This window comes from Notolepis coatsorum (genome assembly GCF_963971535.1).
Source record: "Notolepis coatsorum genome assembly, chromosome: 12".
In the NCBI taxonomy this organism is placed as follows: domain Eukaryota; kingdom Metazoa; phylum Chordata; class Actinopteri; order Aulopiformes; family Paralepididae; genus Notolepis; species Notolepis coatsorum.
Genome location: NC_140176.1, coordinates 72740116 through 72757831, shown reverse-complemented (window position 1 = coordinate 72757831; position 17716 = coordinate 72740116). Strand labels below are relative to the sequence as shown.

Here is a 17716-nt window from a genome sequence, read left to right as displayed (position 1 = left end):
TATGTATATACTCTCTGTCAGGATCTATGGGTAACAGTACTGTATATTTGCATATCATATATGTCACAAATGTAACAGTACTATATACCTGTATGTCATGTATGTCCCTATGCCATAAATGTCATGATGTCATATATGTTGTGCATGTCATACATGTCACTATGAATTTAAAATGGGGGACCCTGATGTAAACAAGACAAACGTCTTTCTCTGGTCTGCATCCCCTTAACAATTGTGTGTATTGAGCCGTACTGTATTATTTGTACCCATTCTGCAATCTGTTAAATACAATTTTCATTCATTCATTCATTCATTCACAGACAGTAACACAGGACAAAAACACATTTCAACCCCCTCCCTTCCCTAATTATAATTTAAATTGACATTCACGTAAAAGTAAGCGTACTATTCTAATATTATATTCTTGTCTCCAAAGTGTGTGCATGTTTTTTTTCTTCCTGAGGATGGCGCCATCCCCCCATCTAAACATGATGTGTTTCTTTTCTCTTCTTGATTGATTGATTGAAAACTTTATTAACAGATTGTAGAATGGGTACAGTACAGTACAGTACAGCTCAATAATTGTTAAGGGGATGCAGACCAGAGAAAGACTTTTGTCTTGTTTACATCAGGGTCCCCCATTTTCAATTCATCATAACATACATGACGTACAGATAGACAGTACTGCTACATCTATTCATTTATGACATACCAGATTTGTAAATACAGTACTGTTTGTGATACGAAAAGAGTCCAGAAAAGAGAGTATATACATTTGACGTAGAAACTGTACATTGGAGGAGGTTGGGTAGGTGGGGTGGGGTTGGGGGGGACTGTACATTGGAGGTGGTTCGGTGGGTGGGAGGGGTGGGTGGGTGGGGGACACTGTACAACTGTACAAGCAAAACTGTACATTGGAATATTGACAAAACCATACTTGGTCATTTACTGTACATTGGAGGGGGTTGTGTTAGGACATTTACAGGGGCCAGTTTCGAATTGCAGTCTCCCGTAGGTGTTCTTTGAGTGTTTTTGAAAGTGGGTAGTGATTCACATTCCTTTACAGCTTTGGGTAGGGCGTTCCACATTGATGTGGCATAATTGCGAAACGTGTTTAGTCCCTTGTTTGAGCCGAATCTGGGTTTAACATGATTTGTGGAGCTCCCTCTGGTGTTGTGATCGTGCACTGACCTTTGGGAAGTATTTTGACATGTACATGGGTACCTTGGTCGTGTAGTGTATCTTGTAGACCAGGCCCATTGCAAGTTGCTGTACTCTGTCGTCTACTCTAAGCCATCCTAGGTTGTAAAAGTGGGCAGGGGTGATCAAAGTCCTTTTAGCTTGGCCCTCAGAGCCCACCACTTTTTTTTTTTTTTTTATTGGTCTTTTTCCCCCTCCATTTTCCTCAGATTTTCTCCCATCCCAATGTTAGTCGTATGCCAATTCCCAGTCCCTTCCTGATCGCTGCGCACTTACCCCCCACAGTCAGATCATCTGGGAGAGTGGAGGCTACCACGTGCTTCCTCCGACACACGTCCAGCCAATCACCGCTTCTTTTCACCTGGCAGCGCGGATTCTCATTGAGAGGGCGTAGCGTGTGGGAGGACCACACTATCCCCCTCACGTCCAATCCGCGCTTAGCAGGCGCCCCGACCGAACTGTAGGAGTCGCTGTTTACAACGACCCGGACCCACCCCGCCAGCTTCTCCCACCCTCTGATACAGCCAATTGTATCAGTGCAGACGGCCAGCCAAGCTGGTGACAACGCCGGAGCTGTGAGCTGGATTCGAACAGGCGAATCGAGCTCACAGCTCCGGGGCTGGTGACGAACGCAATCTCCGCTCGGCCACCTAACCGCCCTAGAGCCCACCACTTCTAAATATTCTATATATTTTTTAAAGTGACATATAAAAACGCCACTGTGCGTGCGTGCACGTGTATGTGTGTGTGGGGGGGCCTCCACAAGAATCTGGCCCAGGGGCCTCTGAAGTCTTAATCTGGCCTTGGCAGTGCCTCTTCTGTCTAAGGAAGCTAGCCACATTTCAGGTGGATAAGTCCTTGATGATTTTGTTCTATAGGGCCTTCATAGAGTCTGTTGTTTCCTTTGCTGCCATTTGTTGGTATGGAAACCTTGGCATTAAACAAAAGAATGCCCTTAACGGGATTGTGAGGGGGCCTAGCAAAATTGTAGGGGTACAATTCAGCGGTCTTGGGTCACATTATATGATGAGCAGGTGCTCAGGAAGGCGTTATCGATTAGAGCGGACAGCTCTCGCCGCCTAAATCCGGAGTATCAATTATTGCCTTCCGGCCAACGTTTGGAGACCCCTGCAGCTAAAAACAATAGATACAAATTCTCATTTATACCTACCTCCATTCGTGCCATCAATGGAGGAGGCAGGAGAGGGCGGCTTTGAGGTGGGTGGGTGGGTGGTTGTGGTTGCTTGTTTGACTGTTGTCATGATCTGATCCTGTGTCATGTTCTTCTTGTTATGTATGTTTGCTGTGTTTTTTTGGAGCTCCTATTTATCTGCTGTAACATGAATTGCCCAGTTTGGGACATGCCAATAAACTTGACCTTGAACCAAGAACTGAATTAACATGTTGCTTTGATTTTGCCTTACTAGACAACTATTGCTACAGAAATATTCAAACTTAAACTGAAGAAGCAGAAAAAAATACAACCTAAATGCAATATGGAGAAATGATGATCAAACTAAAACTTAAATGGAAATGCAAATAAATAAATAAAAGGTAAAAGTATAATAGCCCTGACGGTAAGAGCCCTTTAATCCCTTTACCTTCCGGATGCAGTCCATGTAGTTGTTCCGGTGGAGAGAGCCCCTGGGGAACTCGTCAGACTGCATGGGGAAGTGGGAGGCCACCAGGGCCTCCAGGGCCCTCTGCAGCTCAGCCAGCAGCGGCTCCGGCAGGGCGGTGAAGAAGGGCAGGATGATCATGGCCTGACTCTGAACACATGAGAGTGGGGACAGACAAGGAGAGATGGTTCACCTTGGGCAGGGTCATGATCATGACCCATGTCATTATATTTAGTTAGCTTGAAGGAGAACATTAAACCCAGGCTCAGGACTCATTTAGACTTTGATTCAACAGCTCATAATTTTGGGTGAAAGTTGTAACAAGAGTCAGGTAAGTTTCTAAAATGTAGCCAACAAAAGGGGCCCACCAATTTTCGCTCATCAAAACCTATTTTGGAATACAGCAATAAAGCCTGTCTCGCCCTCTGCTCAGTGAGTTAACAGTTGAAGTGAAGTATTGGCCAATCAATCACTATGATCAATATGACACATTTTGGACACAACAGTAGTATTTGCCTCTAGCAGGAAAATAGTTACCTTTCAGAATTAATAATGGCAATAATTGAAGGCAAGTCAGATCTTTCCAATCATACCTGAATATTTGCCTTTTTTTTTTACTGATATTATGTTGTTTCTGTCCTTCAGCCTTCTGTGCACAAAAACATCGTTTTCAATGGGTTATCATGGGGTTTTCAATGAAGTCAAAAACGTAATTTTCCTTAACTTATTAAGCCCTAGCCATATTTTCAGAAAATTTGCCTAAAAGTACATACCCAAGTAAATATAAGATTGCTCCACTTCTACAAGGGTAATTAGCATGTTCTTGGTATCTAGGGACATCTATGGACCTCAGGGAATGTATTCCCAGTGTCAGATAAATTGTGTCTGTTACTATGCTTGAGTACATTGTAATGAACCAAAGGAGAATATAAATTATTAAAAGTTTTTTTCCCCATATTTGATGGTGACTAACACCATGCTAACATTGACCAAAAGAAAAAAGACCAAAAGCTCATTCAGCACCTTCGTGAGATCAAGTATAGTACAAATCTAAGCAAATTAACAAAGGGCAGAACATTTACATTTTTTTTTGTAGATACAGTACTGAATTTTGCCATCCGGACACATGCAATATGAAATATGAATATAGAATATCAGGCCTATAAATGGCTTTATATGGTCAATCAAGTGATACGTCTTTTTGGCCCAGATCTCCTGTCGGGTTCCAGTGTTAAATCTGGATGTAGTACCACCAGGCGCCCGGTAGAGGGCAGCAAATACCGTGAAGGAAATCTACTGTAAGTACAGTTACTTCCAGATTATCTGCATAGTTCCGTCATTTTTTACCGGATTGAGATGTGTTTTTTTTCCTAGACGTTCACAGAAAGGTAAAGAAACAATATACGTTGTATTTTATGGCAATAACATTGAGGTTTGTTCGACCTGTGTGATATAAACACGAAAGTGTTACTTCCGTTGTCAGCGGCTGGTGTGAGCTGGGTAGTGTAGTTTTATGAAATTATTTTTGAAATAATCTTTTGTAAACTCATATTTAGCTAATAACACTTCAAATCATTGCATCAACAAACATAGTGCTGAAAATAATACACTTGACTGCTATTTTGATAGGATTAGGGTCTTTACTCTTGGCTACATTTGAAAAAGAAACACATCATCACTTAATACGGACTGTATTGATCTGTGACGTGAAATACATTTCAGGGTTAACCTGTTTAAAAATATATATATACTAAAGCTGTCAAAGTTAATGCGGTATTAACGCGTTATCGCCCGATTCTCGCCACTATTTTTTTTAACTCACGATTAACTTTTAACACTTTCAATGCCCAAAACGTGATAAGACGTTTTTATCAGCCCAATGCCTGAATGCCCACAACGACAATTATCGTTTTTTTTTTATTAGCGGTCTGAATTCTTATTTCATCAACCAAGTCTCCCGTTGGTATGCAGCCCCTGTAGGAGCTCAGATGTGAAAAAACCGCCCCTATCGTCTCCCAGATGGCAATGCACCCTTTTGGAATGGACTCAATGAAAATGGATGAGAAAAGAAAAATCCGGAATCCACATTTTACTTCTCAGGCATGTAACCCGAGCCGATCGGATTCATTGTGGAGCCTCAGAACAGCGTGGAATACATATGTACAGTATGTAGCGTTGGATCAATAAAAGCGATCGATTTTTGGAATGGCGATCAGGAATTGGAATGATATTTTTGGAGAACATCTGATCTGAGGTAAGGAATCTATTTTACAAGTCTTGGGATAATCAGAGTTGTATTCGCTGAGATCTCAGCGTTCGCCCTATGTGTGTGTGTGTGTGTGTGGGCGATCGCTTTGAGGAAATCAGAGAATCGATTTTTCAGATCGCCTATATAGCGTGCATACGTACACATGGGCGACAGTGGCTCGAGAGGTAGAGCAGTCGTCTGGCAATCCGTAGGTTCCCGGTTCGATTCCCGCTCCTCCCTGGGCAGCGTGTCGATGTGTCCTTGAGCAAGACACTTAACCCCTAATTGCTCCCGATGAGCAGGTTGGCACCTTGCATGGTTGCCTCCGCCGTCGGTGTGTGAATGTGTGAGTGAATGGGTAAAATGTGAGTAACAAATTGTAAAGCGCTTTGGATAAAAGCCATTTACATATACTATCGATAATCTAGCGTTTATTTGAAAACGACTCATAAATAGGCCGAAAAATTACACAGTTTTTGTGTATTCTAGAATATTCCGGTAAAGGGCGATTATCTTGGAATATTTATATTTTCCTTGAAAACGAGGGCTTTTCAAAATGCTATAAAATGAAAATGAACCGATAAAAAAAACAATCCGCTTCGACAATGTTGACTGGAAAACGAGTCATTGATAAGCGACGGGCAGATTAGACACATAGCCATAATTTAAAACATAGATTAGGCGTCCAAGAGAGAAGGAGAGCTGGGAGAGTGTGTGTGTGTGTGTGTGTGTGTGTGTGTGTGTGTGTGAGAGAGAGGGGGGTGTGTGATTACTCAGCCCTTGTGTGGGTGAATGTAACAAGTTCCTAACGTTTTCTTTCCCCTATTATTTCATGCACACTTTATTCATTGTTTTAAATTATTATTTTCTTTTAAGTTATTTTGTGCATCACTCTGTTTTGAATTTTATGCAAATTTGCATGAGGGTCATCCTTTTGTGTTAAATGGCTGCATAAAGCAAGCATTTGTTGACTCTCATGTTGATAAGAGTATTAAAACTTGGTACTTGAAAAAAATCCGTTTAAGGTAGATAAAACAAATATTTAAGAAAGCGATTCATTTGCGATTAATAGCGAGTTAACTATGGACAATCATGCGATTAATCGCGATTAAATATTTTAATCGATTGACAGCACTAATATATATGTATTAAAGAGAATGACATTGACAGTGCTTTCTGTAAATACCTTGAGATTCAGCGGCAGTGTCAAATCAACCAACAGTGTTGTGAATGTGCAGAACACCACTTGGAATGCTTGGTGGCTGGTATTGGTGCACACAGAAGAGTCAATCTAGAGAGAGATAGAGCAGAAACACATCAACATAAATCAAAGGTTTCCAAATAAAGTGCTACCTGTTGTATTTGTCTACATGCATGAGCTATACCGTTTTTACACATCTAAATGACTAAAGGTGCTATAGATAACATTCAGCCATTAGATATCGCACAAGATATTGCATATTGTAATATATTCCAAAAGAGTTTGTTTTTAAACTGTATTTTCCTACTGGTACATTTCCATGGGCAGAGATCGATAATGATTGGTTGGCTAACACTAGCCAATCTGTCCTACTTCCCGGTACCTGGAGGAGCTTGGAGAGCAGCAGGAGGGTGGCTGTTTTGCTCTCTGAGGTGGATGTGCTGCTTCCCCACCAGGGCCTGAGACACTCCCATCTCTGCAGCACCTGGTCCACCAGCCGGCTGCCCTGGGACTTCCTGACGGAGCGCTCCCGGAAGCTGTGGTCCAGCATGCCGTTCAGCAACACGCTGACCTGGTACAAAGGGAACGGATGGGGGTCAGACTCACGTCCTCCCATACGTACACTTTAGATCACTACTCAACCAGGAATATATATAATATGTTTACCGGTATTATATTATATATGATATTTAGCCAGGGTTTTCCCCAACATTGGTGTCGATCGCGACCCACCGTCCCCATGTTTTGGGGTCCTTTGAAAACCCTTTCCAAATCAAACTAAAAAGATCACTAATGATTGGTTTTTTTAAATTAAAAAAATCATACTAGCCTATGTACAGTTGGCATTAACACTTTGGATGCCAGCCACGCTTTTTGTCATTAGTTCATGCAGACCTTTGAGTGCCCGCCAATGCTATATAGCGTTTGTTTGTCGTTTTTTTATTATTATTGGCGATTTGAATTCATATTTCATCAATCGAGCCTCAGGTTAGTGTTGCAGACTCTCTGAGCTCAATTGGGAAGATCCCGCCCCCTATCGTCTCTCCCTGTGGTACTGCACCCCATTAATTTAGACTGCTGAAGGAGGGGGGGGGGCCAGTTTCCTCATTTTACTTTTCAGTCAAGGCCAACTGAAGAATTGTGCTCGCCGGCCCGGAAAAGGCGTGGATTATGTATTTACAGTACCCACCACTGTAATCAATAAGCGTGATCGATATTTGGAATGGCGATCAGGAATTGGAATAATCTTTTTGGATAACATCTGATCTAAGGTAAGGAATCTAATTTACCAGTCTTAGGATAATCAGAGCTGTTTTCACCTATATATCAGCATTTGCCCTATGTGTGTGTGTGGCTGTGCGAGCAATCAGGAAATGAGATAATCGATATTTCTGTCTCAGGGGAATAATTATATCCTCCTACACAATGGTTATTTGTGGTTGGTTGGTTATTGGTTGGTTATTATCTCCATTTTACTTTTTCAAGCCAGGGTTTTTCAGGGTTCAGTATATTGTGTAAAATTATAGTGTAATAAATTATAAATAATGTTGCATGGTTAAATAGACAGTAAGGTGTTGTTTCTACCGCATGATCAATTGTTTCTTAATAAGGTGATAAATTGATAGTTTCAAGTCAATATGTTATGTCTTCAGCTTGAAAAGAGGAAGAGAAGAGCAGAGAGAATAACTGTCTACCTACCATGTTGGGGTTACGGGAGGCAGCGTTCATGAGGTGCGGTATGGCGACGTCCAGGTTTTTCAGCAGCTCAGTGTTGACAGTCATCTGGAAGAGGCTGTAGAAGTACTCGCCGTGGGAGAAGCTGAGGAAGTTACGGTTCAGACTCCCAGACAGCGGCACAGAGAGCATGATGGTGTTCAACAGCAAGTCCACCAGCTGCTCACTCTGAAGGGACAGTAGTCAGAAACTCTTTATTCACCCAAGTACAATAAACACCTTCAAGGGTGTGAAACTATAACACAGCAGCCAGTGAAGATGAAGTGGTTACTTTCACTGTCAAATCTTTTCCCCCACTGCTTTAAAACAACACTTATTGTAAATATTGGTAAGAAGGAATAGAATAGAATAGAAGTACTTTATTGATCCAGAGGGAAATTTGGCACTACAGATCGCTCACAGTAAACATTTAGGTAGTCAAAAATCTAAAATCACAAATAAGAATAGAAATACAGTCAGGGATATACATTCTAAGATATGTATATACATTCTAAAATATACAGCCAAAAATATACAGTAATATACAGTAACATGTAGAGTAATACCGGTAAGTGTAAAATTGTAAAAAGTTGATTTAAAAAGTAAAAGTCTAGGAAGATTATGTTAGAGTTGTACTGTCCCTCTGTGCTCAGTGATGCAGTGAGGCACAGTGATGCGTTATATAGTCTGATGGCTGTCGGAATGAAGGACTTCCTGTGCCGTTCAGTGTTGCATATTGGGAGTCTTAGTCTAACACTGAACATGCTCCTAGTGCTTTTTAATGATTAAAGTCTCTATTATATAATTCTAAACAGGCATTGAAGGACATGCAGCCACATCCCAGGCCTAACATTACTTAAGAAAAAAAAAACGGTTATGCCTGCAGAGAGGAGATCGGGCAGTGATTGTTACAAATGTGCGGTTACTTAGCCAACTACTGTGCCACGAGTGACGCAGGTTTGCACAGATGGCGACAGAAGAAGCAAGGCTGTGAAAGTGTGGCAGGATGGATGATACATTTAAAAGATTATCCTATATTAAGCTACTGTGGTGGATTCATACTGTAGGATAGACATAGAGACCAGTTATGAAAGGGTCAAGTAAATTCAACTAAAAACCTTTGTTATTCTTCATTAATTATGATGGGAAATAAAAATTACACTTGGTAATTGTTCATACGACAATGAAACTTTTTTGTATTTCAATCTGTGGAGTGAAACGGTGGAACCAGTTTTTAACATCTTACACATAAATAAAGAAATAAAGATTTAATTCGAATAAAAAATTATGTCTCGACAGCAATATTGTTCAATATTCATTCATAATGTTCAATATTGGAACAAGTGGTGGAACCTTGTTCTTACCAATATGGTTTATTATGGAATACCATAATCCGAAACATTTCTGATGAGGTTTAGTTTCACATTTGAATACTTTTTTGTTTCTGCGACGCAGACAACAGAACAGACAATAGTGTGAGAGAACCTTGGCACCGACCTGCCCACCGAGAGAGACGGCCAGCTGCAGCAGCCCGTCTGCCAGCCTCCTGCTGCTGATGTCCAGGGAGGGGAGCGCCTTCCTGTCTTCGCCAGGAGCTATGCCTTTGTACACCGCCATGACTAGTCTGGACCCCAAGGACCTGGCATAGGCTGGATCCTTCATCACAAGAGGGGAAATATACTGAGAGGTCAGCTCCTCCAGTGCTAAATATTCAGACAGGGATAGACACGTCAAATTCAACCCACATTTAACTTTGGACCGATTTTTCCGACACCCATAATCCAAATCCTCAACCTACGGTAATGAGAAAGGGTTTAAAAGAATTCTAAATATTCTCAATTCACTCAATTCTCTGAAAAATCCCCAAACATTAGCTTCCTTTAGGATGGTGTAACTCTTTAACCTATAAACGTTGCTAAGAGAATCAAGATCCTAACTAGCTGGGCGGCTAGGTGGCGCAGTGGGCAAGGCACTCGCCACCAATGCAGGAGATGCTGGGTTCGAGCCCAGCTCTCGGCGTTGCTACCAGCTTGGCTGGTCGTTCATACTAATACAATTGGCAGTATTAGGGGGTGGGAAGCTGGTGGGTGGGGATCGAACGTTGTGGACAGCGACTCCTACAGGTCAGTTGGTGCGCCTGCGCAGTAGAATCAGGAAGCGACGGGGGCGGCGTGTCCCTCCCACGCAGACCCTCACCGCTGAGAGATCGCGCTGTGCAGGTGAAAAGATGCGACGGCTGCCTCCTCGAGTACCGGAGGGGACACGTGATGCAAGGCTTCGTCCACATTGCAGCCGGCTTGTGGGAGGCATGGCCTAACAACGTTCGAGACAGGGGAGGGTAGAATTGGACAATACGAAATTGGGGAAGGGAGAAAAATTGAAAAAATGGGGAGAAAAAGTAGAAAAAAAAAGACACCCCTCTGTATTACTATTGAATGATGTTTTTGAGTTTGCAGTAAATCCACAGCTAAAGAGATTGGTTTTATCGGGTATCACAGTAGCTAAAAAACTGATCGCATCACGCTGGTTTCAACCGGAAAAAATGTGCCGGAAGGTTTGGTTTCTTACATACCGGTATCTCGATGTGATTTATCAAGAAATATCTACAGCAAGAATTCTGGGTCTCAACGAATCCAAAATGTCAATGTGGTTAGAAGTGGTGGAGAGATTTTTAATAACCAGGGCTTCTGTAATTATGGCGAAATATGCACAAAGTTTAACCTCACCGAGTCCACATGGCTTTTTTACATACAGTTACGACTATGTTTGAGGTCTCACGGTGTTCCATTACACATACCAGTTGAACACCACAGATACCACAAATTTTTCTATGAAAGAGAAACATTGGGAGGTTTTGTATCAGGTTTTTATTATCAATTACTAACGTCCTCGTATGAAACCCTTCAACTAGACACTGTCTGGAGGAGGGATATACCAGACCTGGAAAATGACTTTGATTGGCAAGGAGCCTGGGCAAATGTCCGACTTACATCAAGGAACCCGGATCATCAACAAATCAATCTGAACTATATTCACAGGACATACTTGACTCCTATAAGACTGTGCAGAATGGGGCTTAAACAAGACTCCAAATGCTCCCAATGTACAAATGGGGACGAAGGGACATTTATGCACATGTATTGGGACTGCCCACCAGTTAAGGCATTCTGGAAAGATGTGTCCCAACAATTATCAAAACTCGTATCTTGGAATATACCTGTACACCCCTCGGTATTACTATTGAATGATGTTTTTGAGTTTGCAGTGAATCCACAGCTAAAGAGATTGGTTTTATCGGGTATCACAGTAGCTAAAAAGCTGATCGCATCACGCTGGTTTCAACCGGAAAAAATTTGCCGGAAAGTTTGGTTTCTTACATATCTCGATGTGATATATCAAGAAATATCTACAGCAAGAATTCTGGGTCTCAATGAATCCAAAATGTCAATGTGGGTAGAAGTGGTGGAGAGAATAAAAGCTAGCTTATAATGGTAGTGTCTGGTTAGGAGTGAGGGATAATGGAGGTACTATCCAAGGAGGGGTCCGGGAGGGGGGGGTTCGAGCTGGAGCATATGTGTGTAGGGTTTTAGAAAATAGGTATTAGGGGTATGTTCTATATAAACATTTATATAATTGTAATTTCGCTGGATATACACTGTATACGGTTAAAATGTTATTATAGACTCTTTTTGTTTTATCTCGTTTCTGTACTTGCATGTAATTTTAACCACCTTGACTGATAGTTTCATTATGCATTATGTGTTGAGTACTGACTTTTAATAATTTTTGTTTTGCAATAATAAAAAAAATATAAAAAAAAAAAAAATAAGTGGTGGAGAGAATAAAAGCTAGCTTATAATGGTAGTGTCTGGTTAGGAGTGAGGGATAATGGAGGTACTATCCAAGGAGGGGTCCGGGAGGGGGGGGTTCGAGCTGGAGCATATGTGTGTAGGGTTTTAGATAATAGGTATTAGGGGTATATCCTGTATAAGGCATTGGTATAATTGGTAATTTCGTTGAATATACACTGTATACGGTAAAATATTATTATAGACTTTTTTTTGTTTTCTGTTTCTGTACTTGCATGTCATTTTAGCCACCTTAATTGTTAGTTTCATTATGCATTGTGTGTCGAGTACTGACTTTTAATCATTTTTGTTTTGCAAAAAAAAAAAAAAAAAAAGGATCCTAACTACCGCTCGTGGCTAGCGGTACAGACCCCTTGGTTTCAATGAGGAATGCTATTAACAATAACTTTTTTGGTAAGCTAAAGGTTTTCACAATGCAACGTGTCTAATGAAGACATTCTTTTATTAAATATGGAAAACGTATTCCTTTAGTTTGTAGTAATAATAATAATAATTAGTGCTGTCAGGCGATTCAAAAAATGTATCTAATTAATTACAGGATTTGTAATTAATTAATCTAATTAATCACATTTTAATCGCATAACCATTTTATGCCTGATATTCTATATTCTATAATCATATTTCAAATTGCATGTGTCCGGATGGCAGAATTCAGTACTGTATCTACAAAACCTTCCATTTAATCATCTTCCATCTATTAATTTACTTAGATTTTTTAGGTCTGGTCAATTTGAGCATGGTGTTATTCACAGTCAAAGATAAAAAAAAATGTATTGATATTCTCATTTGGTTCATTACAATTTACTCAAAATAAAATGTCCATTCAATCAATCACCACGCAGATTGATTGATTGAATAAAAATTTATTAACAGATTGCAGAATGGGTACAATACAGTACGGCTCAATACACACAATTGTTAAGGGGATGCAGACCAGAGAAAGACTTTCGTCTTGTTTACATCAGGGTCCCCCATTTTCAATTCATAATGAATTGTAAGTAAGGGTGCAACTTGCACCGTGCAATCCATTCTTTGTGGATCTAGCCCACAGTATTTCTGACACTGGGAATACATTCCGAGATCCATAGATGTCCCTAGAATCAGATACCAAGAACATGCAAATGGGCCATATTAAAAAAAAAAGTCTGTAAATGTGTATTCTACGTTCATATGGAATGAATGAGATAAAAAAGAAATATTATAAAAAAGAAAAAGAAATTGTAATTAATTTTGAGTTAATTTTCATAACGCGATAATTTGCTGTGTAATTAATTTATCTAATTAACGCGATAAACTGACAGCCCTAATAATAATACATTTATTTTATATAGCGCCTTACATAAAGTATCTCAAAGCGCTTACCCTTTAGGCACACTTTCCTATGTGAATACCTGGCTATGCAGAATGGAGTTGAGCAAGCCTGCTTTGTGGATCTGCTTGCAAGCAGACAGAATCATCTCCATCTGGTCATGGCTGTTGAGAGTGCTAGAATTGTAGAGGTCCATAGCACACAACTCCTCCACACTAGGGAAACCACAATAAAGAAAAACCTGTTAAACCTTCCTCAAACCAAATCAGCAATAATGATGATAGTAATGATAATGACAGTGTTATCAAGGAGCAACTAAGAGAGGGGCAATCAAAACAATAGTTGTAAAGGACCCCTGAAAACAGAGACCTATAGATCTGAGACCAGGACTGATTGATTAAAAACGTTACTAACAGATTGCATAATGGGTACAATACAGTACGGCTCAATACAAACAACTGCTAAGAGGATGCAGACCAGAAAAAGACTTTCGTCTTGTTTACACGAGGGTCCTACATTTTCAATTCATCAAGACATTTATGACATACCGTACAAATATACAGTACTGTGTAAGAAAAAAAAAATAGAAAAAAAATAATGCAGGACCTGTTCAGAGGTCTTTAATTGGCATGCAATTATCCTCAATGTTTTAGCGGTTAGCACACACGGTTAGCACACACACACACACCGGAACACACTCATGCATTGTCTTTGTAGGATCGCCGATGCGATTCGTCTCTGCGCTTAACCCATCCCGTCGTCCTTCCCCCCAAGGGCAGCCGGGAGCAGACAGGTGTCGGCGAGGGCCACGCCCGGGGACCAATCCAAGTGCCCGTCTTCGTCAAGGACGCCACAGCGTTAGCGATCTGTTGTTGTGCATGTTTTTCCATTGGGTTTATCTTATCGGGGGGGAAACCCTTGCGAGCACAGGGAGAACATGCAAACTCCACACAGAAAGGCCTGGGAGATACCCCACCTGGGTACCTGGCATCATGGAAACCTGGTCCCCAAGCGGGAATCGAACCCTGAACCTTCTTGCTGTGAGGCGACAGTGTTAACCACTACACCACCGTGCCGAGATATCATAAAAAAATATATACATCCGAAGGGGAAGAAACTCTACATTGGATTTTGCCATTTACCGGCGCCAGTTTCTAATTGCAGCCACCCGTAGGTGCTCTTTGAGAGTGGTTTTGAAGGAGGGTAAGGATTCACATTCCTTTACGGCTGTGGGTAGGGTGTTCCACATTATTGTGGCATAATTTGCTAAACGTGTTTAGTCTCTTGTTTGAGCCGAATCTGGGTTGCACATGATGATATCTTGTGGACTTCACTGACCTTTGGGAAGTATTTCGACATGTACATGGGTATCTTAGTGGTGTAGTGTATCTTGTAGACCAGGCCCATTGCAAGTTGCTGTACTCTGTCGTCTACTCTAAGCCATCCTAGGTTGTCAAAAGTTTTAGGAGTAAGGCCAAGCAGTAGTCTGACCAGTTTGTTTTGTGATGTTTGTAGCCTTGTTTTTAGGGCCTTTGAGGTGCTTTGGTACCATGAGGTGCAAGCATAGTCGTAGTACCCTTGAATGAGTGCTCCTGTTAGGGTCTTCAGGGTATTCTTGTTTACCAGAGAGGAGATCCTGTACAAGAATCTTGTTCGTTGGTTGACTTTTTTTATTACATTGGTTGCCATTTTGTCACAGGAAAGATTTGCCTCTAGGATGGAACCCAAGTATGTAATTTCATCTTTCCTTGTGACAATAGTCACCCACTGTAACAGAGAAGCCGTTGGCCTTGCTGAGTTTGCTATTTGATCCAAAGAAAATGGATTCCGTTTTACCCAGGTGTAATGATAGTTTGTTATCAGTGAGCCAGGTGCAGATTCTGCCAAGTTCCAAGCTGAGGGCTTTTTCAACCTGCAACTTGTCCCTGTCAGAGACCAGCAGGGCTGAGTCATCCACGAACAGGAACAAGTTGCAGGTTTTTGTAGTAGGCTAGGATGTGTTCTACACCAAAATGCCCAGAGTGGGAGGGTAGTTTATTAACCAGTGGTGTGGCTATGTTTGTAAAGAATATGTTTAAGTAAGACAAGATGAAGACCATGGGTTTTCGGGCTTAGGAACGACAGTGATGATGGACAAACCTTTGATGTGAGATTCTTGTGCGCAGGCTGCTCTCCAGACTGGTACGGAAGGGTGTGGCCAACAGCGCTTTCAGCAGAGGCACACACACCTCTGGCAGGTGTGTCATCACCTCCACGTCTGCCATGTTGAACCCCACCGATGAGGGCTGGCACACCACCAGAGCCGTTAGCTCAAAGAATACAAAGCCAAATACATCTCGCTCCAGTAGCTGCGAAGAAAGTTAGAAATTGTCAATCACAACTCAGAATTATTTGATTTCAAAGTGAGATTCAATACATTTCTTTACTGTTTAAAGGGATACTCGACCAGGGAGTAGAAGCCAGGGACTGTGAGTTGTATACGTTTACCCAAAATAGATTGTACCAGTGTTTTGGTTTTTGAAATATTCAAAGTTAGAAGTAAGAAATTATTAGCATTTATTGGCAATGCTAGGCAATGAGAAGGCAATAACCTTGCACGGCAGCTGGCTTCATGCGAGAATCCATCTCATCAGGCTTCAAGTTATGCACTTGTGCGTGAACCATAGTGGTTCGGACCAATCGGGTGTGGCAAGAAGAATACAAGTTAGGAAAGATACAATTTGAGCTGTATGGAAGGTACCATGTTTTAATATTTTTTTTTAATAGACATTTGGGGGGAAAACACTGATGTCCACTAGCATTACCAACTGCTAATCATTTCTACTTCAAACATCTCAAAAACCAAAACACCAGTGTAAAGCACATTAACACTTTGATCGCCGGGGTTAAATTCATAATTTACCATCCCTCGCCAGCCCTATTTAACATGGAGAAGTTCCCCTTCTTTGCAGGGCTATAACTTTTTAAATTTTATTGCTAAATTGACATTACTATGGCCCATTCAACGTCCTATATCTATTGTTCAGGGTGTAGCAACGTTATACTTTTTCATTCACATATTCATACTAAAATACGGTCTAAGGTATAAGTATGTTTTTATCGTTTTCTGCAGCTTTCTCCAGAACTTGATTTATAGCCCTAAATGCATTATATTGATGTTCAAATACAGTTTGGTAGGAATCTGTGCGAGATAAAAAAATTCAAATGGACGTACTTCTAGAAGTTACTACGTATGATCTGATGATGACCGGATGGGGGGGGGGGGTTGTTTATAATTCCGTGGGCAACGTTATATCATTCATCTAGTGTGGGTGATATGATCATCAGAGCAGTTAGTATCGAAGACATTAGAAAATAATGCTGAAACTCACCGTAGCTTCCTCTCGCCGTTGGGAGATGAGCGTGGAACAGAATTTTTTCTATTATGGGATGTCGAAATATCCGATCCATTTCCAGGTTGTATAATAGTATATACGTCCAAATCATGTTGTTTATCGAGTTATTGGTAACGGATCACTATCCGTTGTGATCAGCTTGAGTCCTGGGACTATTAGCGAGTGATCGAACCGAATTGAAATGAGCACCAGCTTCCACTTCCTGTTTCTTCCCTGGGCGATCCGCCGATCGGCCACCAGATGGCGCTCTTGAACCGTTAGAGAGTTGATAGGGGCTCACCAGTACATCTCATGTCTCCGGGGGAGAAATATGATTTCGATCACAGATTTTTGAAATATTGATATCAAAGACGCTGTCCAGCGTCTTCGGCAGAATAAGCATGGCGGGGAAAGACGTGTTTCAGCGTCAACGGCGATTAAAGTGTTAAGGATGGACTGTAATGACTCAATTCATACCTGTTCAGATAGGCTTCTTAAAATGGGTGGAGTATCAATTTAACTGTGCAAAGGCGCTCAATTCAACAAACGATGTACCTTCCAAAACTCCTGGTCACATTTGCCAAGGACCATTGTGGCAAACTCCAACAGACGCACAATGATGGTGCACTTGCTGTAGTTGTACTGTTCCCTCTCTCTGGGGCTGAAGTGGGCTGTCTTTTGGCCCAGAGAGAAACAGCTCTCTGCTGCCACCAGTTCCTGGCTGGCCAGTTCGGTCAAAAAGAACCCGACGGCCTTCAGAAAGCTGGACTTTTCTTTGGAGCCTTGGCAGTGGAAGAAAAGTGAGTCAGTACTGAGAGTGCCTTGGGACATTCTTCTTCAGACTGATTATGTGTGAACACTCAATTGTTTGGCTTCTGACTACCTCAGAGATTCAGTACTGTTTGGTGAGATGCACTCAGCCCAGAAATGGAACCAGCCTGAATTAGCTTAAGTAAGATGGGTCATTTCCTACCCACGTTTTCTTAAACCAAAACATATACGGTATATAAAATGTAAATGTATATATATACCCACAATAAATGATGTTTTATTGTGGGTACATAGATTTAAATGTATGCAGAATAGTGCATTTATGTGTAGATATGTCTATGTGTATACTGTATATATTTAGACTTGTATATTTAAAGTAGTTAAAGAGGGACATTTTTAAATAATAATAATT

General features: G+C 41.2%; 1 protein-coding gene across 1 annotated transcript in view; it reads right to left on the bottom strand.

Annotated features, from left to right (window-relative positions):
• The window catches only part of prkdc (protein kinase, DNA-activated, catalytic subunit), a gene marked incomplete at its 5' end in the record, with an annotated part of 219814 nt that overhangs the window by 160033 nt on the left and 42065 nt on the right, over positions 1-17716 (bottom strand). The window contains 8 exons of the mRNA XM_084325881.1: positions 2802-2969; positions 6254-6358; positions 6651-6839; positions 7967-8170; positions 9479-9637; positions 13242-13374; positions 15299-15507; positions 17089-17315. Of these exons, the coding sequence (XP_084182007.1) occupies positions 2802-2969; positions 6254-6358; positions 6651-6839; positions 7967-8170; positions 9479-9637; positions 13242-13374; positions 15299-15507; positions 17089-17315 (1394 nt within the window). The remainder of the gene's footprint in view (positions 1-2801; positions 2970-6253; positions 6359-6650; positions 6840-7966; positions 8171-9478; positions 9638-13241; positions 13375-15298; positions 15508-17088; positions 17316-17716) is intronic.